Source organism: Symphodus melops, assembly GCF_947650265.1.
Source record: "Symphodus melops genome assembly, chromosome: 1".
NCBI classification, from domain to species: domain Eukaryota; kingdom Metazoa; phylum Chordata; class Actinopteri; order Labriformes; family Labridae; genus Symphodus; species Symphodus melops.
Window position 1 is genome coordinate 6,221,427 of NC_136691.1, and position 26,052 is coordinate 6,247,478.

The window sequence follows — 26,052 nt, forward strand, 5'->3', positions numbered from 1 at the left end:
TCTGAAAATTGTTGTTGGATTTAAGGAGGGAGGAGCCAGTTTAATTAATGAGGACTTTGTTATTTCAAAGCTGAGTATGTGGCAATAACAGTGGCAATAACTAAAATCTAATAAATGTATTTTTACTTTGTATATGTTTAAGCTAGTCATAAATAGATCTGTAAGTAATAAGTAAACATTTTCTTATTTTTTCATAGATTTATTATCAATCTTCTCTCAGCTTTTTATACCATAGGATTTTCACTTACAATTTGCCTGGATAAAATAGATATTAAAATACATATTATATAGATATGTTCTTCATAAATAAATAAATAATACATACAAAGTGTAGGCTGATAGATAAAGTCTTTGTGTTATAAACATATTGAATATTTATTTTTTCTAAAAGATGTGCTGAGGATGAAAAAATTGAAAGAAAAGAGACTTGACTGACGATTGTCATTTGAAGAAGACGATACAGGTGACACTTGTCACAACAACTCAAGTTAACCTACAGTAATTATGAATGAAAACGTTTACATCCTTGGCTTGTTTGACTAAAGTTAAGAGGGTTAAAGACCAAAATTACAAGTTTAAGCACTTGAAGAGGGAAAGGTTTAAAATAAGTAAAATTAGTTTTCAGAATAAAAGTATGAAATCTGTTGAAAGTTTTCTGGAATATAGACAATAATGTTGGAGGTAAAACCCATAAAGCAAAAAGAATTGATTGAACTCGAAGGTCAGCCCTGCCATTTTATTCCAGTCTCCATTATAAAATGCACTAGAAAGTCTTTTCAAAATAAATTCATCTTCCCTTTAATTTATATTCTTTTTTTTATTCTACAGTGACTGGGGTGCCTACAGATTTTTCAGTTTAAAAACAGGATATGGTTTATATACAGCATGTTCTAATTATAAATTACATGGACTTGAACCTACTTGGGAATCCAGTTTAAAATGAATCATAACATGTTTTTAAAAACATAAACGTTTGTTTTTATGCACAGATTTCTTTACAACTTCTGTGGAAATGAGGCAAAAATAAAACATTTAAAAGATTAGCTGTTTTCTTCTATTATTCATTTTTTGTTTTGTTTAACAATACAGTGAGTTAAATTACTATAAAAATAAAATGTCCAATTCGTCAGGGTTTTAGCATCTGCTCGTCTGTGTGCTGATGTTTTTTGCTTGGTTGAGGGGCTCTACATTCATGAGTATTTTGGTAAGGCTATCTGGTAAGGTAGCTAAAGGTTTCAGATTTAGCACTAATGTACACATGCCACAAAGTAAAATAATTCAGTTACTGGTCAGAAGAATATACGCAACTACTCACTGTTGCAACCAACCTATTCTCTTACTGAGTGCTGTTGTCGTTACAATAAAATAGGAATAATCAAACAATGTACTGCAGCATTAGAAATGGCCCTATATTATTTGTTTTTGTAAGCTGGGGTTAGTTATGAAAATGAAAAATGTGCATGAATTGTTGTTGTTTTACATATGATAGACCAGTACGATACACTTTATGCAGTAAGCTGTAGCATTTTGCCCTTGGCTCAGGTTAGGCATCTTAAATGTAACTTTAAGGTTGGTTGAATGTCAAAGCCTGAAATCTCTCTTGTCTGATCAAATAAACTTCTCTGACCTCTTTGCATGTCAGAAAGAAAGTAGAAACCATTTGACCTTCTCCTCATTAGGGCAAGAGCATTGCAAAGATGATCTTTTCTAAAGTCACACTCTAGCACACAAGTCATCTCGGAGAGGACTGGCACCATGTTAATAAATCTCTGTTTTAAAAAGTCCTTGAGTGTGTGTGTGCGTGCACATAGGACTGGGTAAAGGACAACAGTTTTAGAGTAAAAAGCAGCACCATTTACTATAGTAACTGAATATTGTTAAAGTGTCATTTGCACCTGTCTTTCCTAGACTACATGAGCAGATCAAAGTAACAACAGGAGTGTTTTTAATATGCCCCACTTGGAACAAAAGGTTGGATGCATTGTGTTATGAGATACGGTTTCCAATAGCTGAGAGAAAAAAAACCCTTACTAAGCAAATGCACTGTCAAATCAACCCACAACTGTTTCAACTATAAATACTAAATGTATACTGTAGATTGTGATGACGGTTGTATGATAGATACTGTAAGTATATTTAAAAGTGTCATAATCACTATATTGTAGTACTAAAAGGCCTGAACGGCTCCTGAAAGAAATGAAAACAGAAGAACAAAAGGTGCAGTTTATATGACCTATAAGAGTAACATGAGATTCTGTAGTAAATTTTCCATGTCTGTCCTTGCAATTCAACTGCAACAATATCACATGAGCTTCATAAACTACATTTCCCTTGGAAATACAAACATGAATATTATAAGGTGCAAAATGCATTGTTCGATACAGTCACCTCTTCCAGGCTGCGCATAAATCTTTTGTCATTTGTTAATAATTCATATTTGTTCTGCAATGGAAATGTATCCAGCAGCAAATAACATACATAGCTTTAAAAAAACGTCAAGTCCTAAGGGAGTGGGACGGGGTTACAAAAATGACTATGACTAAATGCTGATGACATGGTTAAGGATTTTTAGCCTTATTTTCTGATCTCAATCAGCAACACTGGTCAACAGCTGCAGCATCCCTGGTTCAAGAAAGATGACAATGGTAGTGTGGTTTCTTGTTATGAACCTCAGGCCCCCTGTCCAACATACTTATTACTGTTCCATTCACTTTATGAATGGTTAAGATTTGATTAACAGAAGTATCAAGTTTAACCAACCAACTTGTAAAAAGGGTTTGCCTGCTGCACATTACAAAAATATTGTCTTTCTGTAAGCAGTAAGTCACCTTCATATTTTTAAAGGTGGTATATCTTTATGAAGACAGCAAGAAACATGAATGTCTTCTGCAGCTGTCTTTGCACAGGTAGCCAGTTTAGCCCAAGACCATTGTTGCTGGTGAGAAATAGTTGAACTTTTAATAATCTAGTAAGAATAGTATCAGCCTTTCTACAGAGGACTGACTGTTTATAAGTAATGACTATGACCAAATCAATCATTAACTTGAGTAAGTGTTACTCAAAAAAAAAAGCTGGTTTAATTTAAAAGTTTAGCAGCTCATTCTCGTGGTGCAGAACCTGCGGCAAGGAGGAGACTGCTCATTGCTTTCAAGCTACACCAGGCAACGTTACATGTTAGTGTGTTACCAACTTCTTCGCCTATGTTCAGTTTTGACCAATGGATACCTAATTGTCAAAAATGAAGTTCTTATCCTGGTGAGTTCAGTTTTCTCAAATTTCTTTGTTAGTGTTTGATTCATTAATTCTATGAGAAAGCGACCGTCCACACCGGACTCACCTGATAAGTTACTCCTGATTACAAAAATGGGGCCTCTTCTGTCAGTGCCACATTTTCATTGAGCTGACAAAAAAGGATCGTCTGTAAATCTTGCCAGGTGTAGCTCCAGCAGGGACAAACCAGAGAATGCTGATTGCAGTGATAGTCGATTGACAGCAGGGGGAGGCTGGATGTGACATCACAAGCTGGTGTTGGATGAAGGTTGAGGTGGATGAGGGGGAGATGAGGATGAATCCGTGGACCTCAAAGTCGCGTCTGGGCCTCAGGGATGTAGATCTCAATGCTGTCTGCCCTCTCTGTGGCTGAGTTCTGTCTAAAAGAAGCTGCTCGTTTGGCAGCCATGAGGCGTCTGCGAGCTTCCTGTCTCTGGCGGTCCTGAAGGTCTAGAGATCGCTCGCGCATAATGCTGCCACGCCCCTTGGCTGGCCGCTTTGGCAATGGTGGGGGCCACTTTCGCTCCTAAGGAAACAGATATCCAATCATGAGAGTAAAAAACTGAACACTACACCAAAAAGAACATTTTAGCCTATATGCACAGATTTTGAAAATCCGGGCTGATACTGATTTTTAAGACAACAATTTTGCTGGTTACCATTGAAGACAATGTCTTTTCTCTGCTTCTATGTAAATCTTTCCTGTTCTTAATTTTAGAAATAAATGAAATCAACTGAACTGTGACTGGAGCATGTTTTACAAACTGCATGTCGCTGATCTTCTCAAAGACGTAAAAAACACGCACGCGACTGAGGCCTTTTACATTCGAACTTTCAAACTAATCAGAGTTTGTCCTTCTGCCCAATAACAAACCTCTGCATCAGCAGTTTAGTATACTTACTGTCCTAACCTTGAGCAAGACATTTGCTCTGTTACGCTCCCTGTGTAGGAGTGCATGTCAAGTAGTCCTGTTTGTGCACGTGTGTCTTTCTGGCCTATGTGTGTGAACAGAAGCATGTCTCTCGATAACCAGAACCAGAATTTCCCCTCAGGGATTAATTAAGTCTGATTTGTACTGGATATATCAAGCCCTTAAACCTAATGGATTATAAATTGTTTCGCTAATCAGTCATGTTTAATAACTGCTCAACACTTCCACATCCTTCACAGTGGATAAGAAAACACACAAGAGCAATATTTTCACTCCAGAAATGGTAATTTGAGAAGGTTCTTATTTGATTTGATAAATAAATATCATCTAATTTTGAAAAAAATGAGACAATTTATTCAGCTCACAACCAAAACTCATAATTGAGGGTTTGAGGCGGAAAATAACAATATTCTACACTCCCAAAGTAGAAGAAATAATTTGATTGGGCTGAAAATAATAAATATTAGTTTTATACTGTACGTCGTAGAGTGTGCAGCTCTGGCTACACTTGACTGTTCACGTGGACTCTTGTTGTCTCTGCCTGAACTTTGGTGTCACAGATTGAGAATAGAAATGGTCCACCAGAGACCCAAGTATGAAACTTCATAATCAGAACTTCCACTGTCAGTACGGAGCTGTATATTAATGTTGAAGAAAAATATTGTACAAACTAAATCTGCCTAATTTTGACCCAGGAGCTGTTTGTTGTTTGCTCAATCAGTAGTAAACTGTTATTGACTATGAGCGTTGCGGAGCATTAACATCATTGACATCTTGTAGAGAAAGAAAACTTTAAACTTTAAAACTGTTAAAGACTAACATGTGAGTGCAGGACAAGTTCTTTCTGGTGTCTGTAAAAAAAACTGTGCTTGCTCTGAGAAGAACATCTGTGTCACTGTTAGAGCTCGGCTTCATGCCGCTTACAATGTGCCCATTAACTGCTGGAGGTAAATAACTCCTTTACAACTACAAGTGTAGCATGAAGATAATTATCAACGTCCCCTGAAGGGTCTCGTCTATCTCTAAGAACACATTACCGTCTGAATGGGCTTCTAACAAACGTGGCTCTCTTATCAACAAGCACCACTCTTTTAAAATGCTGTTATTTCAGCGGCTGGCTCTCTAAATTGCTGAACATTAATATTTGATTTGATCTAACAATAACCAACTAATCATTTTGTATATTCTTCTTTGATAATTGTTGTAACTCAGACTTTAATCTATTTATTTGAACCTGCTGTGTGCTTATTGGAGTCAAACTGCGCTAATTCCCTCTGTTGCATTATGAGAGAACCTTAATAAGTGGTGAAACTACCTCCATGGATTCACCTTGACACCTGTTTACATGAGTAACATTTCAATGACTGGTTTTGGATGTGTTCAAAAATAGAGGAAAGTGGATTTTCACCTGTGTTTTCCCCTCCTTTTTATTAGTCTGTTACTAGTTCGCCTCACATTATAAAACAATATGAATTAGACAAAGGAAACATCCCAAACAGAAAACAAATTCAAAGGACGTTGCTTCCTATTTTAGCTGAGCTGTTGTTGCTCAATAACATTGTCCCTGCAGTTTTATGATAACAACGTTTAACCTCCTGCTGCTGGAAACAAAAAAACTTGTGACTGCATTTTCTGCAAGTTCATCTGTAGCACATTAACACTAATTATCTGTGTGTGTGTGTGTGTGTGTTTGTGGCTGTTGATCCGAGGCAAAAACAGCATCCAGTTTTACCTTCTTCTCTGGGCTCCCTACCAGCTGCCACTGGTTGCTCTTGATCTGCTGCAGCTCATCAAACTTGGCAGTGACGTCATCGATGGAAAGCTGCAAGAGGTCCCAGAATCCAGCCAGGTCCTGAGATGTGGGTCTGGGCATGGCACTAGGGTCCTGGAGAGGGAGTGTGGTGGTAAAGTGAAACGAGTTTACATCTTTGTACTGGGCTGGAACGCTAAGACTTTGCAAAGCACCTGTACTTGTGTTATCAGTTTGAAAGCAGCATTTCAATACCTGTATCATGTTAAATTTCATCTAGAAGACAACCAAACATCGAGAGAACACGCACACCTTTTGAGATAGGTAAAAGATGTGCTCTAGCCTCACTTTTATTGTTAGTGAGGAAGGAAAACAATAGCTTGGGTAGAACCATGATCTACCAGATCTAAGATAGTAGACTATAGTGGCCTGTGTGTGTCAAGGTTAATTCTCAATCTGTGTGTATTTTAGGGCTGATAAAAGTTCTGTTATGGACTGCTAATCAAGTGTCAAGATTAGTGGATTTTTATGATCAGGAGAGTTCAGTTATTTTTCAAATGGTAAGTTTAAAGACTTGTTCGTTGTTCGCGGGTCAGAGTCTCACACACTGGGCTGTCAGTGTGCCCCCCCCCCCGTGCAGATGCAGATGATGCCATGAATTAGAAGTACATTTAACTGTCCTGAATTGTACACTTAGTTATTGTCTTTTGTTGTGAGTTTTTATTACAGTAAGGGAATAATGTCAATTAAATCAACATCAGTTAAGAGACACCCTAAAAGCTAAATTTATCTAAATGATTATATTGACAACTAAAATAACTTGAACACCACATTCCCACCACTGGGTGGCAGCAGAGTACTAACACTGGTTCATAAACTACACTGTCAGTGTCTGGGAACATCACTTATGTTCTTTTAATACACCTTTTTATGAATTGGTCTATTACTTAAAAATAATCCCAGTCTATTTTAAGTTCACATGCAGTCAGGAACATACATAGAGAGGGAAAATGAACACCGTATTCAAGCCTTGTAAACTAATAAACCCTGTTTAGAAGTCTTTATTTTACACAATATTTCTAATGTCCTACAAATGATCACTATGTAATGACCTTGAAACGTCATCTACCTGATGTTCACAAAATTGCAAACGATAAATGGCCCTGTACAGTCATCTTTTCATCTCCACTCAATGAGAGAATGACTGTGATCTTTGAACAAGGAAAGGTCTGTAAAATCAAACACTCGGCACACGACATGCAGTTTAACCTTTGTCCAGCAGGGGGGAGAAAAAAAAAGTAATTCTCTCATTCAGACACGTCTTAAAGCTCAGGGCAATCTAAGGCTTGTCACTAGCGATGTTAGACCTCATTCATCAACCTATTATCTTTTGGGAGAGATGGATAGAGGGCTGCCTGAAGCCATCTGAAAGAGAGCGCCACACGAGTTAAGACACACGCTCATGGCTCGGAGAGAGCAGGCACATTTCAACAACCTCCACGAGGTTTTGCATTTCATTTAGGAAATTTGCTACGCTTCCATTAAAAGTGTGATGAAGTTCTTGGCTGTCTTTTGTCCCTGTCTCTTTCTTCTGTATCTGCAGAATCATTCCCACTAATGAAACAGATCTTCTCATATTAGCTGACTATATGAGGGGATAGTTAGTAAAAGAAAAGGTATGCGCTTTCAGTCACTGGGCATGAGAGCGAAACAGAAAGACAGTTTGGCAGTCCATTATTCAACCTCTGTGATCCCATTCAAAATGCTGCCTCCCTGCATTAATGAAAAGCCTCGACGCTGGTACTCCTTCCTATTGGAATTCCCCTTCCGTTTACTGCAGGGTCAATACCGGAGGAGGGACTGCTTCACTATTGATCCCTGTGGTCTATTTCTGGAATGCGCACAAGTGCAGCGTCAGACCGAGCACCTCCTCACAGCTTGGAGAAAGAGAGGCCTATCAACAAGTTTGCTTCTGATCTTTTGGGTTTCTCTATTTAGAATATTAACAGCATGTGAGGTCGATACAGTGTTCACAAATGTAGTGCACTCACCAGATTCTGCTGACACAGCCAGTAAAACTGCTGAAACTTTTGAGACATTAGTAGCTGAGCACTTCCAACTGCACTCCGGATTTTCCCTAGGACTGATGGACACAGAACAAAAAAAACAAAGAGAGAGAAAGATACATTCTGGTTGTTTCATAAACAACATCTTTCAGTCTTTTATAAGCATCCAATCTGCTCACAGAATGCCTATCAAGATTCTGTGTTTTGATCAACCACATGCCAGCTAATACTGTGACTCTTCACTTACTGCTGCACATGCTGCAGAAAATAAAAGATCATAGAATAATACATAAAATCATGGACCTCTGAACTCAAAAACAGCACCTGCTTTGACATGAATGTAGTTTCCCTCAGGACACTCACTCTCCTCAGACAGGTCATGCTCCTCTGCCTCTCTCTCCATCTCTTTGCACCAGCCTTCAAGCCGTTTGGTTTCATTGTGAAGGAGCTGCATGAACCAGCTGCCGTCCCTGCGGAGGGGAGAGACTCGGCCTGTTTCAGCGCCCTGCAGACTGGGTTCGACCAGCCAGGGTTCAGGCTGAGGACTGGGGGGCCCACTGGAAGGCCGGTAGTCCTCCCTGTAACTGAACAGGCCCTGCGTGCGCACCGTGCGGATGGCACCGTACTGCGTGGGTGTGCTGGGCTCAGAGTGGCGACCAAAGCCACCGCCGAACTGCAGGCCCTTGTCCTCCATGGAGGGGAAGCCCTCCAGCTCCATGTCAGCCTGTACCGCTGTGGTCACGCTGTTTGAGCGCTTGAACCTCCCATGTCTGAAAATTCAAACGTTACAGAGACATGACGTGAGGATTCAATGCAGCTTCACATGTAGGAACCGGTAACACCTGAGTCTGAGCAACATACCGTTTATGATCCTCCACCTGGATTCCTATTGAATGGAACTGAGGAATGCCTTTAGTTTCAGTCTCAGAGTCTGTCACAGTTTCTACCTGGTAAACACAAACATCAGAACACTTGCTCATCATTGTTCTAACATTAAACAGACAAATCAACTCGTCATAGGGACAACTTGAGATTTTTTACTTTGCACAGATTATTCAAGTTTCTATTTTTGTCATTTATATAGAAATATAATAGGAGTGTTTTGTTGGGTTGGATGGGGGCCCTCACATTATCCAAAAAAAAAAACTGTTCTATATATAGATTTTTAATTATGATACCAAAAACTACAGGTGCCTTTCAAGTGCTAAACAATAACTATACAAAAGGCGGACAGTCAGTAAAGAATCTCCACTTTCATGTGTCCTTTATGCTCAGCAGGAGGTGGAGGAACTTTATTTTGAAACTAGCCCTTTCAAATGTAAACCACTAACTAAACCAGCATGTAACAGTATGAAATGACGCATCATTTGGGATGTAAATGGTAGCGATATCTAAGGATGTCAATAAGGACCACCTTAAGTTCAAACATAGCCAACATTGCTCCCAAGAGATGTGTGTAGGCAACAAGTGGGGACAACATGGTCCACACAGACAGCCACAGGAGACAGCGTTAGAGCTAACAACAAAAGACACATGCTATAAGGAAAAGCAAAGGCGAGCTAAGTGAGTCATGCAGAAACACAAAACGCACAATCCTCGATTTGTGGAGGAGGGACTTGCACTTGGTTACCAAACAGCAATGCCCACCATTCACATCACAAACAAAACGAACAGAGCAACTAAGACGCACAAGAATTTTTGTTTTAACCATTTTTTGTTTACTGGACAGGACAGCTGCTTAAGAGAACCCTGAGACATGGATTTACTGGAACTGGATTTGAAAGGACAGCTCTTTTTCATGACAAAATAAAAGTGAGAAAAAAGACTTGAATTGATAGATTAAGAAACACTGGATTATTAATATTAATATTATTAATATTACACTGATATTGTCCTGAAGGCTGAGTGTTACTGAAAAGAGGGAAAAGTGTGAGTTGTTACCTGTATACCAATAGAGGATCTTGGGGTTTTGAGGTACTCCTCGGCCTTGGACACCAGCACTGCTTTGTCGCACGTCTGGACAGAAGTGTGACTGCCCAAAGACGTGTGCCTCTTGCCTGCTGCTGACTCCATGGCCATAGTGACCGCCTTGGTGCTGTCTAGGCTGTCCATGGAGCTGTAGATGGGACGACCAAGGCTATCCGTGGTCCACAGACCGCCCCGTGGATGCCTGCCGTCGTGGTAGGCATCTTGTGTGGATTCTGTGCTGCTCTGGGCTGTCACAGAGATAAGAGGCTTGGTGGTGGTGCGCGGGGGCACAGGAGGTGGAGTCTTCTTGTAACTGGTAGGAAATGATACCGCTGGATAGCACAAGCAGGATGAGAGGACGAAGACAAGGCAAGACAAGGGTAGAGGATAAAATAAAATGTGAGAATGAAAAATGTGGCCAAAAGCTGACAAGGGCCAAAAGCTGCAGTTCACCTGTATCACACCTAGTGCGACAGAAGAGCATCAGAGCATGATGGGAGTTTACAGTAAGTGTTAGAGCACGGCTAATGTCAGTAAGGTGAAAACCAGCAGCAGCTTTGTAAAATGTCTGTTTATTAAGGGAGTGCAATGAAGGGTTGAGGGAATTTGGGGTTTTTCAAGTGCAAATGAGAATCTGATGGAAAATCACCAAGATGGACCTGGAAGCAGAGTTGGAAACCAAAGATTCCCTTTCTTTATGAACATTTCCATTAATTAATTATCCATCAAGTTGAGGAAGATAAAAGCATCCTAGTAGATTCACAGGTAAATAAATTGTTTTTGCTGCACAAATCAAGGATGACATAAAACAGATATATTGTGTTTGTTTTTATTCGGAACAATCAACCAGCAGTTCAGACACCATGGATTCATAATTCTCTAATGTTTAGTGTTTTATCATGAATCATTAGTCTAAAAAAGATCCATTTTAAGCTGAATTAAAGAGTTAATGTACAATCTTTTGTTGAAGTTATTTAAATAACTAATTTGAAGAAAAAATATATTTTAATTAAAAATTATTGGAGAAAAAAAAACTATTTACCTTTTTTCAATTGGAACAATGCCACCTGTCTATTTATGACTCTATTACATAGAACGTGTATGGGTGGGGGAGGGGTTACTGCACTTTGTGAAGTCACAATGGGAAAATCTCCAAACGGCCTGTTTAAGCACACATTTTTCAAAAACACATACTGTAGTGAATGGACTTTTCTTAGAATTGGGGAGTTTGTGGACAGAAGTGTATTTTTTTGCAAGAACGCAGACCCACATTTTTTTTTAAACCGATAACGGCGTGTTGAGGAAAACATGAAAACAGCAACAGAGACCATAAATGTAAAATAAAATGTTTAATGGCGTTAAAAAAAGAATCAACAACTACATGGGCTCAATATCTCAACTGCTTTTTTTTTTTTTTTTTTTTTACAATTAAACCTGATTGTGCAACCAGCACACTCTCCCCCTGCTGTCCATTAGACATGAGTGCAAAGATCTACCTCCTAAATAAAGTATACAGCAAAGTCAATTTAAATGTTTAATAAGAAAAAGCCTGCATAGATCATCGGGAATCAAAAAACTGTACAGACCTTCCATACAAGTATATTCTAATTCACGATCTGTGTTGTCTGCAATTGATTTTGTTAATCATTACAGTTTAGTTTACATATTGAAATATTCAACAAAATGAATACATGACTTCCAATAAGAAGATTTGTTGTGCTTTATCTACCCCGAGGGTTTGTATACTGCCATAAACAGGTGCAGGCAGAGCCATGTGTACACACACATGCGCACGCACACACACACACAACTTTGGATTACAGGTAATTAAGTGCATAAGAAATAAGCAACCACAGGGAATGGTGTTAAGCTAAATCCAGTAACAGACTTGATTTCTTTCCAACTCAAAGGGGCTGCAGCTCTGCAAGACACAGTGGGTGGATACTGAAATGAAAAGAGCAGAGTGACTCAGGCAGTACAAGCAACACCACACATTCTATTTTTACACTTTCTACTCATTACATCCAAAACTGAAAACGCTACAGATTGCCTGCTACCTGATGCACACAGAATGACAAGAACCTGTCATACTTGTCTTTTTTGTCCATTGCTGTTTTTTAAGAAGCATATTCTGTTTGAGCAGAAAAAAAGGTTGTGAAGCTGCCACGTAGCTGTACAAGAGAATAAAAGGTATGGAAATATTAGTGTACACTCGTACATCCTAATAAAATCTATTTAAAGATGTAACACATCTTTTTTATACAGAAACTGTTATTTTCTTGTTTTATTACATTACCGTAAGAATGACTGAGTTATTCTCACTTACAGTCCAAACAAGACACTTTAAATGTCACCTAAACTTAACAGAAAACATGTTATCATGTTTATAGCCTACTTTTTATAAAGCTGTTCAATTTATTTGGTGGAGTGAAATTTTACACATATTGCCAAAACACTATTTTGCCCATGTTAAGGTGTTGAGTAAAATAAAATAATGTGAATAACAATGTTAGTTAGTAGATAGTGGTGATAAGGAGAAAATATTCAGTTGAAAACTTTTATAAAAAAACATTTGTCTTTCTATCTTTGTGTTTTTGGTTCTCGTTTGTAGAAAAGGTCGAGGCTGCACACCTACTGTTATCTGTCACAGTGGAATGACAGCATAATAATGAAAAGCCAACACGTCAAAGAGACAGAAAAATGTGAACTTTTGTTGATGCTACGACGTTAAAGTCATGGGGTCTCGCGAGGCTTCGCCTCTCCTTCACAGCATGAATGTTCTCAGCAAATAACAATGAGTCACAACGTGAAACTAATAGACACAAAAGTGAACAGTCACAGCACCTCCTCTGCAGAAGTAATGAATGTGACTGTACTTGCTCAGTAGGGTAATGACTCTTAATGAGCCCATTATCACACTGGAAGTTGAGTCAGCACCACACAGTTTTTTGCAATCCAGTCATATTTTAATATGCTTTCTAAATGGATTGGCATTTGTAAACACATTTGGTGCCTTACACGCCTACATTTAGGTCCTTTGCATAATTACACAATTATTTGCTGAGGTTAATGATGTTTAGGGAAGACATTTAATATGCTGACTTCTCATGGGCTGTCATATCACCACATAAAAGGCTTCTCAGAGAACTGCCTGATTCAATCTGAGAAAAAGAAAAATCTCAATGAGTTGAAATTACATCAACTAAACACCAGATGTCCTCCTAGTGCACTACTGGATTGTGTCAGTAGAGTAAGATAAGGCATTTCAGTGTATGTGCCATTACAATTATTCAAGCTAAAATTGTGAGAGGTGCTGGAGGGGTAGTTATGAACACAAAGTGTTGACATTGATTAGAGGAGTGGTCAAATGTAGTCTGGTATCTTTACACAACAACAATTTTATAACTTAGTCTATCAGTTAAATATTTAAACAATCTTTTACACAATAATATTTCTACTTCAATATTTTGTAAGAGATGTACAGTATAGTACTTTTCCCTTCCAAACATTGTGTTTGACACCAACAGCTGTTTACATACTTAAAGTTCACATACAGTACAAAACAAGTATATAAGCATAATTAGTATTTTTCAGGGTAAAGGTTATACCACCTAAATTATTATGTTGTTTTAATTTGATGTACTTTATTAATCATTGAAGGAAATTCTGGTTTACACTTACACACTTATTGAGAGACAACGCTTCTTAACTAGTTAAACGCACTAAAAGCTCTGCACCTTTAAAAGCGAAAAAGCTGCTTTCACAGATATTAGAGCAGAGGTGTAAAAATGTATGCTTTGATATTTCAAGAACAGTGATGGTGGGCACGACCCAAAGATGTAAAAAAAAAAAAAACTTCTTATTGGATCAAATGTCGAGGTTCATCTGTCTAGACTTACTGTAACATCCTGCACTGACATTAAAAAATGGCAAAGGGAATTGCTATACAAAAGTTGACGAAAATCCCATCTTGACACAGACACTACACCCTCAATAATCAATAATAGGATGCACTCTCCCCTCCTACATATACTGTAAGACTCAGATTCCAAGACACAGTTAAATAATAATCAACATGCAGTCTTCGCCCTTCAATCAAATGAATTCCTGAGAATATGAACAACTTGATAGATAAAGTGAACATAGAGAAATGTAGAGCCAATGTACGGCAGGCTGTCGTTTAAAATAATGCAACCAATTGGCTGAAAGTTTGGCTAGAATATATTTGTGCAGGGGAGCATCCTGTCCTTTGTGCAGTCAGTTGTTGCTGGCTTCCTGTGTTTGAATTTGAATGTTTGGCTTAGCACTGCTGCACCGGGCAGTTCAGTAAACAAACCCACACAGTGGAGGCGCAGCCAAGACTAGATGGCCCTGAATGTCATGCTTTGAGTATGTGTTGCTGCTGTGCTAAAATGTATTTGTAGATAAAAGTAAACAGTGAGGAACCTGTTTGTGCCATTCAGCATGTTGACATATCATCAGCACCTGAAGCTCAGACACAGCATCTGTATCAAACAAAAACATGTAACAACATATAACACAATATATAGCTTCATGTTATCTCCTCCCACAGGAACATTTTTCCATTGTATTTGGTCTTAATTTAAGAAGCACACCATTTTAAATTCTTTGGATAACAATTTAGACGATTTGAAAGTTATCAGTTTTGTATACTATTGGAAATTTAATACATTGTCAGTCTTTGGCTGGATAAAATAAGGAAATAGCCAGAAGGACTCTAATATTTTGATTTCCCTTTAAGTTCTCTGGAAATCAATACCCAACTCATGTTATATCAGCTTGATCAATTAGTCACTTGGAAAAAAAAAAAAGTTGACAAATAACATAATTAATGGGGATAAAAGAAGGTGCCTGTCCTCAACACCCCATCCCATTCCTGTTGCAATCTATGCCTATGCATGTATTTAAAAAGACCCGATATGAAGCACCACCCGTGTGCATGCCTTGGGACCCAAAATCAAACCCCATAAGCCTGCACATATATGTCCTCTAGGCTTTTTACGATCTACATCTATGATATCAATTGATTGACAAATACGATCAAACACAACCACCACATCGATTAGCAAAAAATATGTGTGCTGTATCTAGCTGAATTAATAATTGCCTATGTATGCTGATGAAGGATACAACAGAGGGACTTTTACCTTCATAGAATCACAGTTGAGCCTCAATCGATGCATGGCGCCTGAACTTCCAAAAACCTTTAAATGTTTACTGAAGGGGACAAAACGTGCCCAATGTTCACAAAAGATAAACGAACGTATGAACGTAAACCTATTTAAAAAAAAAAAAAAAAAGGTTCACCTGCGGAGCACGTGGACTCGCGAGAACGTCAGACCGTAGTGTCTCGCGAGCGTCAATCCGAAAGTGGCGGGTAACAGATCGAAGTGAAGTGAAGTGAAGCGGTCGGCAGCGGTTTGAAGTTGCGAAAGTCAAATATATATTCAGCGTTTTTTGCTCGTCAGCTTCAACACAGAAGTTAAGGCTTCTCTTACACCGAGCTCAGAAATGGACAGTTGGATGAGGTCGAAGAGTTTTTGAAACATATTCAGACTGTTAGGCCTGAACTGACTTGATGTGAAAATGTTTTTAAAGTTTTCGATGGGAAAACTCAACATAAGGCTACACATGGTAGGTGTCTTTTTTAAAATTCTTCTTACAAGTAATCTTAATTTTTTTATTTTTTTTATTTTAAAATAGACATTATCAAATGTGTGACACAACAGCCTCCGTGATATACTGTAGCTTATTAAGTTTAACCAATGAGAAAAGCACTCAATTAAAATATTTTCTTCTCTTCTTTTAGTGAAATAGCTGGAGCCCCTTTGCTTCACCAATGGATGCATGACTGCAACTGAAATGCTTTTGCAAAGAGAAGTGCTTTCATGGGGGAAATAAGAGAAGATGGAGGCAGGCTGGTACCTGGAGGTGGCTGAGCGCGGTCCACACTGCAAGAAGTCGGGAGACGAAACTGAATCCCTGCAGGAGTAAGCAACTTGTGTTAGAAGGAGAGACCCAGGTAATCAACACACTAATGCACATTCACATTGTATTAACTTACCAAATCTACCACAGCTAACTCCAAGAGGTATACAACTTATTTAAAAATATTTGTGTCTTAGCTCAGATAGACAATCAGTATTAGAAAAGAAACAGATAAACTGGATTGTCATTGGATTAGCATTTTCCTAAATGTGTCAAGTTCATGCAGAATGCTCTGGTTTATCATTTCAGTGGGGTAAGCTACATTTGCATTTCGTCTTTTACAATTAACATCTCAAATTTTTATTTCTGGGTAACATAAATCCAGAACCTACTTTGTTTCTTTCCTAAAATATGGATGGTCAAAGCTTGACTGCAACATGCTTTAAGGAGAGTTTTTCTTTGCTTCTGTTGCACCAATGTTTTTTTAAAATTGAATTATAAAATCAGCAACAGGCTCACAAAGCTGAATAAAGGCTTAACATTTTGAAAATCCATACAGTATTTGCCAGGACAATGTTCTTAATCTGCATTTCCCTCCTCATGTACCATGATTAAAAGTCAACCTGTAGTTATCAGCATAAGATAATATACACCATCTGAATCTGAACATAAAGGGCTAAGCCTTATCTTCTATCAAATATAAATAGGACACAATGAAGAAATCATAAACACATAGATATAAATACCAAGTCTATTTAAAGATCTTGTAATAAAGCCAGTTAACATAGTTAAATAATATTTAGATGTCAAGGATAGTTTCTTTGCAGTACAGGGTGTCTCTTGAGAGAGGCAAAGAAATTTGATTAATGAATTGAGATTATTTTTTTTTTTTTTACAAAAAAAAAAGAAAAACAAATGTGTAGGAGTGATGAAAGACAATCATATCAACAACTGAATAAGACACTACACAATCATAGGAAAACGCCACAAACATGGGCTTCAATCAAACAGTTCCGCTGCGGGTCAATTGTTGGCTTTTTTCTTTTTTTTAGAGATAACAGAAATGAAACTTAAACAGTAGTTAAAGTCAATAAAAAAAAATGTGCCAAGAGACCCAGACCATGTTTTCTTTCTTTTTGAACTGAAGAGCTGCCTCCGATGATGTGACAGACCATTGCATGCGTGATTGTAGTACGGGGAGTTTTTTAAGGTAACATTTTTAACATTCCCATTTCAAACTCACTAATACCGAATGGGCACGACCAACCTACATATTTCTAAAACCAATGTACTTCTTGTAACACCACATTTGATATGAGAGTGCATGAGATTGAGCTATGCTTTACATAAAGTGCAAGTGCACAACTGCACTTAAAATGTGGTAATTATGCGATAAATTACCGAAAATAAATATGTTTTTCTCATTTCACAAATACTTGCAGCATGTTGCTGCATTTTTAGAGCAATGAATATGTAGGAATTTAATACAAATGTTCTAAACGTAGACTTAATGTAAAGCATGACCGCATATCATTTAAGAAAAGTTTTTAACAGACCTTCACTCTTGTGCTTTTTCAAAGAGGCCTCTCAAACCTTTTGCTCCTTTGTGGTCAACACGTTAATTTCAGAAAAGTTCTGATAGCGTCTTCTCTCCGAACGACTCCCTCCATTTGTGCCAAGAGGCTGTTCTTGATATAGTTGTGGACTCAGACTGGCAAAGAGGCTGGTGAGATGCCGTTCTTACTCGGGTCAGGGTAGGTCGAGGCTTAATGACGTGCAATGACTGACGAGCTGTGCACATGAGCATGGGGGCTGAAGATGGGATGAAGTGAATGTGAATTCTAACAGGTCTTTGTGTAACACTAAGATCTTACTGTATTCACCATGGAAACAGACTTGCTCTCAATCATAGTTTCTTGTTGCAGGATGATTTTTTTCTCTCTTTGAGTAGTTTCCTTTTCTTTCACAGCAGTTTTGCACAAATGAAAAAAGTGCACGCACACACTTTACAAGATTGCAGTAGTTATGCATTTTATCAGTACAATAAGCCATAGAGTTATATCCAGGCACACGAGTGACGTTAGCCTTGCTCATGTGCAGATTTCTGTTTTAATAAATTGCCTTTTGGTTTGAACAATTTCTGTCTAAAGTATCACCTGGTCTTAATCTTAATTTCCTGGTTTAACTACGCTTCTCTTTAGTGTATGCTATGACAACAGACAGAAAAAAAACCTTGTGTTCCTGTGATGTTTCTAAACTGTCTGTTCTTCTGGAAAAGAGTGTTCAGTTTTGCTGCTCTCTCTGCATGAAACTTTCTCTAAAATGACTTGAAAGAGGCCAATCTCATTTCGCTTCAAGCCTTTGGCTCGATTTTAAAAGACAAACAATTGGAGACAATTGGACAGCGTCTGTGTTTTTTAATTGTAATCTGTAATCACGACTCTGCACTTAATCTGCAAACCGATTTGCACATTGTAACTGTTGGTCTGTCTTAACTTATTGTTTGTAAACTGCTTCTTAATGATGTCATATCCTGTATGATGAGTGCTGCTGTCCTCTTGGCCAGGTTACCCATGGGAAAGAGATCTTGATCTCAATATTGTTGAATTTATCCCATGGCACCAGTGTTTTGCATATATCAATGAGAGCATGGATTGATGAATGGATGAGTTCATGAATGTATGATTTGACATAGGACAACTAGCAGAACTTGAGAGTATGTGTACGTCAGTATTTCCAGCTGATTTGACTGGATTTACATACTTTTAAAAGTAGGTTTGTGTAGCTTTGTTTTAAAAGCTGTGCAATAAAAGAAGCATGTTTGTTATAGGCACATACATATATACATACAGTGGTGATGCCCCCATGGATGCAATGTGGATTAACCTTTTATGTATGATACATCGCAACAAACCAATACAAATCAATGTACTGACAATATTTCCTTTACACCAGTGATAAAGTAGTGGTTGGTATCCCAAAAACATCTGCTTAACATGAACCAAAAAGAGACACAAAACAAGATTTTGCTAATGAATAATTGAATCTGCAATGAAATTCTGATTGTGAACTGCATGGTGCAAGTGTTCAGATAATTCAAGTAAAGCTGCCAGATCATTAAATGCATGTGGAAGTCATGGTCTGATGGTGGCACTACAGGAAAGGTCATGACTTCAACATTAAAATGAAAGGTTGATATTTAGGGTTCTAATCTCAAGCAGTCTTGTCTATGTAACCTTTGAACCAACAACAATTGTGAGACCACTGGATATCACTATTAATGGGCTCTTTTGCTAGCAGATGCTACTAAAGTGATTTTTTTTTAAGTATAAGTTGAACATAAAAAGAAATATAGCCATTTCTTTGTGAACAGACGTTTTTAAATACAATGCAGGCCGACAGCTAAAGAGTTGTCCAGATAAGCTGAGACAGACTGCCTGCAGGATGTACTGAAATGTAAAGAAAAAGTAAGTAATCTAAAACATCAGGTCACTTCTAGGAACTTCTTTAAAAGCAATAATAACTGCCATATATACTGAACTCGCATACCCAGTACATAGGAAGAATACGAGTGTAGACATCATGAAGAGTTACATCTCTCCAATTACTTAACACATAGAAATAATACAATAACATATCCTAGGATGCTACAATCTGCAACCATGTGCTTGATTTAAATTCAAACCCATCCCCTAACACCTCTTTGAATGTAAGTTTATAGAATCCGTTGTCAGAGCACGTTACTCAAAACAATATAACAATACTCTTCTCAAAAAAAAAAAGCTTTTGATATGCCAAAAATGTTTCTTCAATTTGTTAACTGAACTACATGCAGCATTGATTTGCGGTGGTTTGTAGAACAAAGCTGTTATGTTGGTCATAACCTGCCTTGCCACATGCTAGGATACATAAAATAAAGACACTACATTATGCTGAGTTTATGCCCCTCTGTTTGCCTAAAACAATGTATACAATGGTTAAAGCAAGAGGTTGAAACAATACTAATACCAATGAATTTGAACAGAAGCATAATATTAAAACATAATAACGAAAAACAAATCAAATAAACATTTTATGGACTGTGTAGATACAAAGACCTCTCAGGTAAGTTATGTTCCAGATTCGCTAAATATATTAAAATTGAACTTTTTTTTGTCACTCACTCTGTTCAAATGCAGTAGATGTTTTACACAAAATGCCAATGTGCTCGCCAACAAGTACAAGGCCAACATGTTCATGTAGGACAGTAATATGTTTACTTTTCTTGGTTGGTTAAACTAATTATTGAGTGCTATGAACATTATCTTGAGATCCCACTGGATTCAATGTGGAAACAGATGAAAACATTTACATGTATTATACATCCTGAGTGAGTACAATGATATTATCACTATAGCTTATTTTAGTGGAAAATGTTCATGAGTGAGACAAAATGTATGAAAAAGTTTAGAAACAACATATAAAAAAAGATATAATAAAAGCGGTTCCCTACCAGACCTACCGTACTCTCTACGCCCCCCAGCTAAGCTACGGATGCCTAAAATGGGGGGAAATAGAAAAAAGAAAACAAACAAAAACAAAAAGATGATAGCTTAGTATAAAAGCAATGCATATTGAGAGGGTCAAAGTAAAAGACACTGTCTGGCCCATGCTGTGTATTTGTGGTGTGGGTGTAGTTTATATGGACTGAAGTTATATTATTGACCCTATAAATCACTTATTTCTCTGGATGCTTTTGTAAAGCTATGACCCCCATTTTTTGATATTTGAATTGTCAGGAACATAATCATTGTAAACAATTGAATCCATTGTTGTTATATCAATTTATGAAAAATACATAAGGCCAATAAAAGTTAAATAATATTTCACAAGAAACACCACAATAAGCCCAAAAAAAAACAAAAGCATCACATCATCCACTTAACAAAAAGAGCAGAAGCTAACAAATGCAGGCTCAACCATGGTTTTCAAAAGAATGCTTTATAACTTGACAAAATCTGAATCACTAAACAATGTTGTCTGAGATCCCTGAAAATTGCAACATGATTGATGCAAAACAGAGTAGCTTGTCTTCTAAGAAAAGAAAAGAAAAAACAAAACAAATAATCGCAAAAATGAAACAAAGGGGTAGAAAAGGATTTATAACCAAGCAGTGTTACAGGTTCAGGTAAGATCTGATTCCATCCAAAAACCTTTTTTTCCCCCTTTTTTTTCAATCGCTGGATGTCACAGAGTTGGCACAGTTGTCGCATCAGATCTCTGGTTAACATAACAATGTAAACGATAACTCAAAGGGTATTTTACTACATATTTCTGTTACATATTAGATAGACAATTTAGAGTTTCTGACAAATAATTATATATTTCATTTCACAAAATATGATTGCATGGTTAAAAAATAATTGTAAATACCCTTTTTCTTTGTATTCTCCATTGTCTTTTGAATGTACATAATTCACTTGTATATTATACTTAAATCTGTATTTTTGCTACATTTAAACTTGTTGTAAGGGAAGGTTGAATTCTTTGGGCTGACTGATGAAATGTTAACAACAACAAAACTGTTAGAAAGATATTTATACAGTAGCATGGATGAGTAGCATGGCTTCATTAATCATCACTTTGCTGTGCAGTTGGATCTTATTTCACAAGAATGTCAAGCATTTGTACAGCTTTCTCCAATTGTATTATCACAGGCTTTGTTGTCTAATTTATCTGTAGTCTGTAAATTAAATGTCAGTGAGTTTATTACTCATGATTGTTGTTATTGTTTTTGTCACAAAGCACACAGATGCTACTACCAAGCAGGAATCTTAAGAATTTCCCCAACAAACTCTTTGATTCTAGTGTACATATGACCTGACATGGGCGAAATGTGGATGAAACTTGCATGCCAACCTTCAATGTGCCCTGTGGCTCATGCAAACATATTTAAGTAAAATAAAAGAGCCGCCTGTATTTTCTGAAATATTCCATTCCTTGCATTGATGGCTTCAATGAAGGCTTAACATAAACACCTAATACCTATAATTGCAAATATTGAGATTAGAGGAAAATAAAACAGAGAACAAAGGACTTGCATAGAATGAATGAATGTAGATTGGAGACATCATGATAAGCCAGTCTTCAGCACCTTTTAGTTTGCATTCCCGAAATAATGGGAAAATATGTACGTAAGGAATGCCTTTGCGATTCCATTTATAATTCAAAAAGCAAAAAGTATGAATACAAGCCTTTCCAAATATTTTTTTTTATTTATAGTGTATATATATATATATATATATATATATCTGTATATGAAAGAAGTTATAGGCTAAATGTTGTCACAGTCATATGCCTTTCTCTGAAATCATTTAAGTAATGCTAACCCAGCCTTTGGCTGGTCTGAGATGAAAAACCTAAAGTTCCTTTGAATGGAATGATATCAACAATAAATAGATATATGCTTTTTAAAGATCTTAATCTGTATTGCAAATGTTGGATAAGGGCAACAATTAATTTGAACTTCTACCAACATCCAAAACATTGTTCTGAGTAATAGAGTTGCTGTGAAAAATTACCAGCAAAACAACTCGATATAGCTTTTCTCTGTTACACACATAGAAGATTATCAAGGCAAGTACATTTTCAGCTAGGCATTTTGGATCAGGTTGATTAAGAAACAATAACAGCTGTGTGGGAAGAAGCCAATGCAATACCTGAAAAGGAAATGTCTGCCTTTTTTTCTTTTGTGGTTAACACCAGTTTTGACCTTACCTCTAGTTCAACCTTTGTATAAATACCATCTTTTCAAAGTGCCACTTGTTCTGCAAGTGTTGTCTTTTGGTTGTGCAAAGGGGCAAGAAATTCCACTCACTTCAGAAAGTGAGAGATGATGCCTTTCCTTTATTTTAAGTCGTTTTGAAAGGTTCACATTTCAGTCAGGGGTCTGTTACATACAGGCTTTCCATGGTCCTGTGCTGCAGTGATCATCCAAAGACAAGTGCTTTCAAGCTGGGAGATGTTGTTGGCGTCAGTTCCATAGGTTGGGTATTTACTTTGGTATGCGATGTTGGGACAATGGAGTGAATGAATGGTTGAAAGGAGTGCCAGTTTATAACCAGCGACTTTAATTTGAACTTTAGAAGAGAGAGAAGAGTAATTAGCTTATTTATATAGTACATGAGTAAGGGCTACGACCCATTAAGGTTCAACAAGAGCCCAGCAAAGCCATCACTAGTGAGGCGGTGTTAGTACATTCAGTGGTACTATACTGCAACTCGGGGGACATGTTGGAGAGGTAGTGGCCCTCTGTGCCTCTGATTGTCTGCTTGTAGGGACAAATGTTTCTCTGTTATCTTTCAGCAGTGATGAACCAAACCCGCCTAAAATGAGTCCATTACGAGATATAATGCGGAATTGATGAAGATCAATATACTAGAAATTAGTCCAAATCTCTTATTTACCAAATCAACAACTATGGTTTAGTTTTTGTTGGACCTATACCCCGAACATTATTATGAATAGGTAGAAACCTCCAGTCACCACTGCATGAAAAACAATAGGTGAAACACTGGTGTAACAATAACAACTTTCTTATGAGGTGCACAAACAAATTGGTGATGAACATGATAAAGAAATGAGCTAGACCTAAAAGACTTGGAAAAAGTGCTGTGTTTGGCTTACCACCAAAATTAGTACTATAAACCCTCTCAGTGCTGTCACAAATTGGTATGTTTATCACAGCAAACAGTACAAGTATTGAATATAAGTTTCTATATATACAAAATGGTACATTTATATACACATAGAATTTGAAAATGAATCAGTTTGTGCAGGAATGAATTGAAGCCATTACATTCATACTTCACAACCACTATTAATCTCCGGCCTTTTTTTCCACATACAGTATGCTGTTAGACTAAGAAGTCAGTCACAAAATATTAATCGTAAACAATTTAAGACAGGGACTATGTCCTCAAGGCCTTGAGACAGTGTTATCCATACAGTATTCCAGGGGATTGGGCTGTACCAAATTTTATAGGGGTTGTTGTTGGGTTTTTTTTGTTTTCTTTTTAACGTTACAGTAACTCTTTTATACTGTTTCACAAGTACAACATTGAAAAATATTTTTTTGATTGAATTTCTCAAAATGACCATTTCACGTGGAACTGGCTACAAGATGTATGAAGGCCATGACAAAGGAATGCTTAAATTGAAATAACTAGGAACTAAATGATATGACAATAGATTCATAGATTACGCTCATATGATCAGTCATCTTTTATGCATTCATTATAAAACTAGGGTTTATAAAGTTATTCACAGTATTTTTTCAGTGTACTCAGGTGCTTAAGAGAATGTTCTGCCATGAAGAGAAACTGGAATGGATATTAGCTATTCAAATTATCTTACAGAAACAGACTTATGCCCCATCTTACAATGGCTGATTATTGAGTTTTTCTTTAGAAAGACCTTCAGATTTCTGACCATTTTGCTTAAATTGACTTCTTCTGAAGGTTAGATGTTTAAGACAATGGAGGGAACATGATGTTGCCCTTGTTGGCACTTGAGGATCTGTACATCAGCCACTATTTCTTTCACATTCTTGCCACCTCACTCAGGTGTAAACAAACCAGTCTCTTTTATTTAATGGCTACACATGTTAAAAGATTGCTTGAACAACATGTTTAACCTGTTCAAGAGATGACAGACTCTGTGTCTGCATAGAGTAAAGGGACATCTAACAACAGCACTGGCCTGCCTTTCTTGGTAAAGGTCAGGTTTTATCCCAGGCCTCCTCATCTCATTTTACAGTATGCGAAGAATGGGAATGATTAGAATGACATAGACAGATATGACATGGGCCCACTTGTGTACTTTCTGCTCCATAGTTCTAGGCTGGCACTCCTGTGGCCACCTGCATGGCATCCTGTTTCTGGTTGCTTATGAGGCTTTTGCTTTTTGACAATCTCCCATGGGAAGTCCTCTATTGGGAGTGGGCTGGCAGGGCTGCCGGACCCCTCAGGGGTGCTCTCAGGGGTTCCCTCTATGATCTCAATTCGGGGGGGTTCCATCAAATCCATAATGCTGAATGGTGCTGGCTCTGGTTGGCACATCACTGACTTGTCCTGCGTATTTTGTCGAACTGACCAACTTGAGCCTGCTTGGATCCCTACGGAGACTCTGTCATCTGTTTGTGTCATGCTGTCACTGCAAGGTTCCCGGCACAAAGTCCACATGTTGTAGCACTGAGTAAAGTTGAAGAAGTTGCTATTGAAAGTCTTTAATTCCCCACAGACATCTCTTCGCAGCTCTGCCAGCTCATAACGCATTGCAGAGATTTCATCCTTCCATTGCATGTTGAAGGCAGCAACCATGTTGGCAGACTCTTTAAAGGCCTGGATGGCCTGAGGGACTGGTGGCTCAGAGGATATGGGTGATGCAGAAGGGACCCTGTATGAAGGCGGGGATGTCGGTGGGACAGAGATGGCTGTTACGGTGGAGCTAGTACTGTGATGACTGCGAGCAGCAGCAGTCTCTCTCTCCAGCCTCTCCAGCTCTGCATATGCAGAGGAGCTAGCACCATCATCATCCTCTATCATGTCTTCATTTAGTAAAGAAGTCCCATCCAAAAGATCATATCCCTCTGGAAGAAAAATGTGAATATGCAAACAGAAGGACATTCAAAGTGAAAGGAACAGCTGGAGTCAAATATTTAATTTGGATTCTGAACTAGCAGAACATATATCTATGGATAACTTACAGTATGTGAGTAGCAAGGGATTTCAATAACAGAAAATCAGGTCCAAAGTTGTTGTTGAACAAAATATTTAAGGTTTAAAGGGATAAGGGTTTGACTGTCTGTTCATGTATTGTGCAAAACCAAGAGGTAACTGAGTAGTGTCAAAAATAGTTTTCTTTGGAAATCATATCCAAATTGTTTTGTACGTTTTGAAAGGTCAGGTTGAATATATATATATATATATGGAGCTTTCTTATCAGAGCCAATAAGATTTTTTTTTTTTTTAACAGACTTGCATACCTCAGCTTAACTAAGACCACAATTATTTTCTTTTACACTCACATACTGTAGGGTTTTTACAATGTTTTACACTGCCTTCTCAGTCATTTCAAG

The 26,052-nt window shown here is 37.6% G+C and overlaps 1 protein-coding gene and 1 long non-coding RNA gene across 13 annotated transcripts in view; both read right to left on the reverse strand.

The window, feature by feature from the left end:
- Positions 1-2,729: 2,729 nt before the first annotated feature.
- Positions 2,730-26,052, reverse strand: part of dlgap2b (discs, large homolog-associated protein 2b) — an 83,561-nt gene continuing 60,238 nt past the window's right edge. For 3 of the 12 annotated variants that reach the window (XM_079359725.1, XM_079359732.1, XM_079359726.1), the window contains 8 exons: positions 20,428-20,472; positions 15,933-15,989; positions 9,960-10,318; positions 8,880-8,965; positions 8,343-8,788; positions 8,004-8,095; positions 5,935-6,087; positions 2,730-3,796 (listed from right to left, as the gene is read on the reverse strand). In XM_079359725.1, coding sequence (XP_079215851.1) covers positions 3,581-3,796; positions 5,935-6,087; positions 8,004-8,095; positions 8,343-8,788; positions 8,880-8,965; positions 9,960-10,318; positions 15,933-15,989; positions 20,428-20,472 — 1,454 coding nt within the window. In that variant the 3' untranslated portion in view covers positions 2,730-3,580. The other 9 variants (XM_079359733.1, XM_079359728.1, XM_079359735.1 and 6 more) reach the window with 5 other exon arrangements.
- LOC306834074 lies at positions 11,161-15,282 on the reverse strand. The gene is made up of 2 exons (XR_013780441.1): positions 14,433-15,282; positions 11,161-11,930 (listed from the first exon to the last, which is right to left on the reverse strand). It is a non-coding gene; the product is annotated as an uncharacterized lncRNA (long non-coding RNA).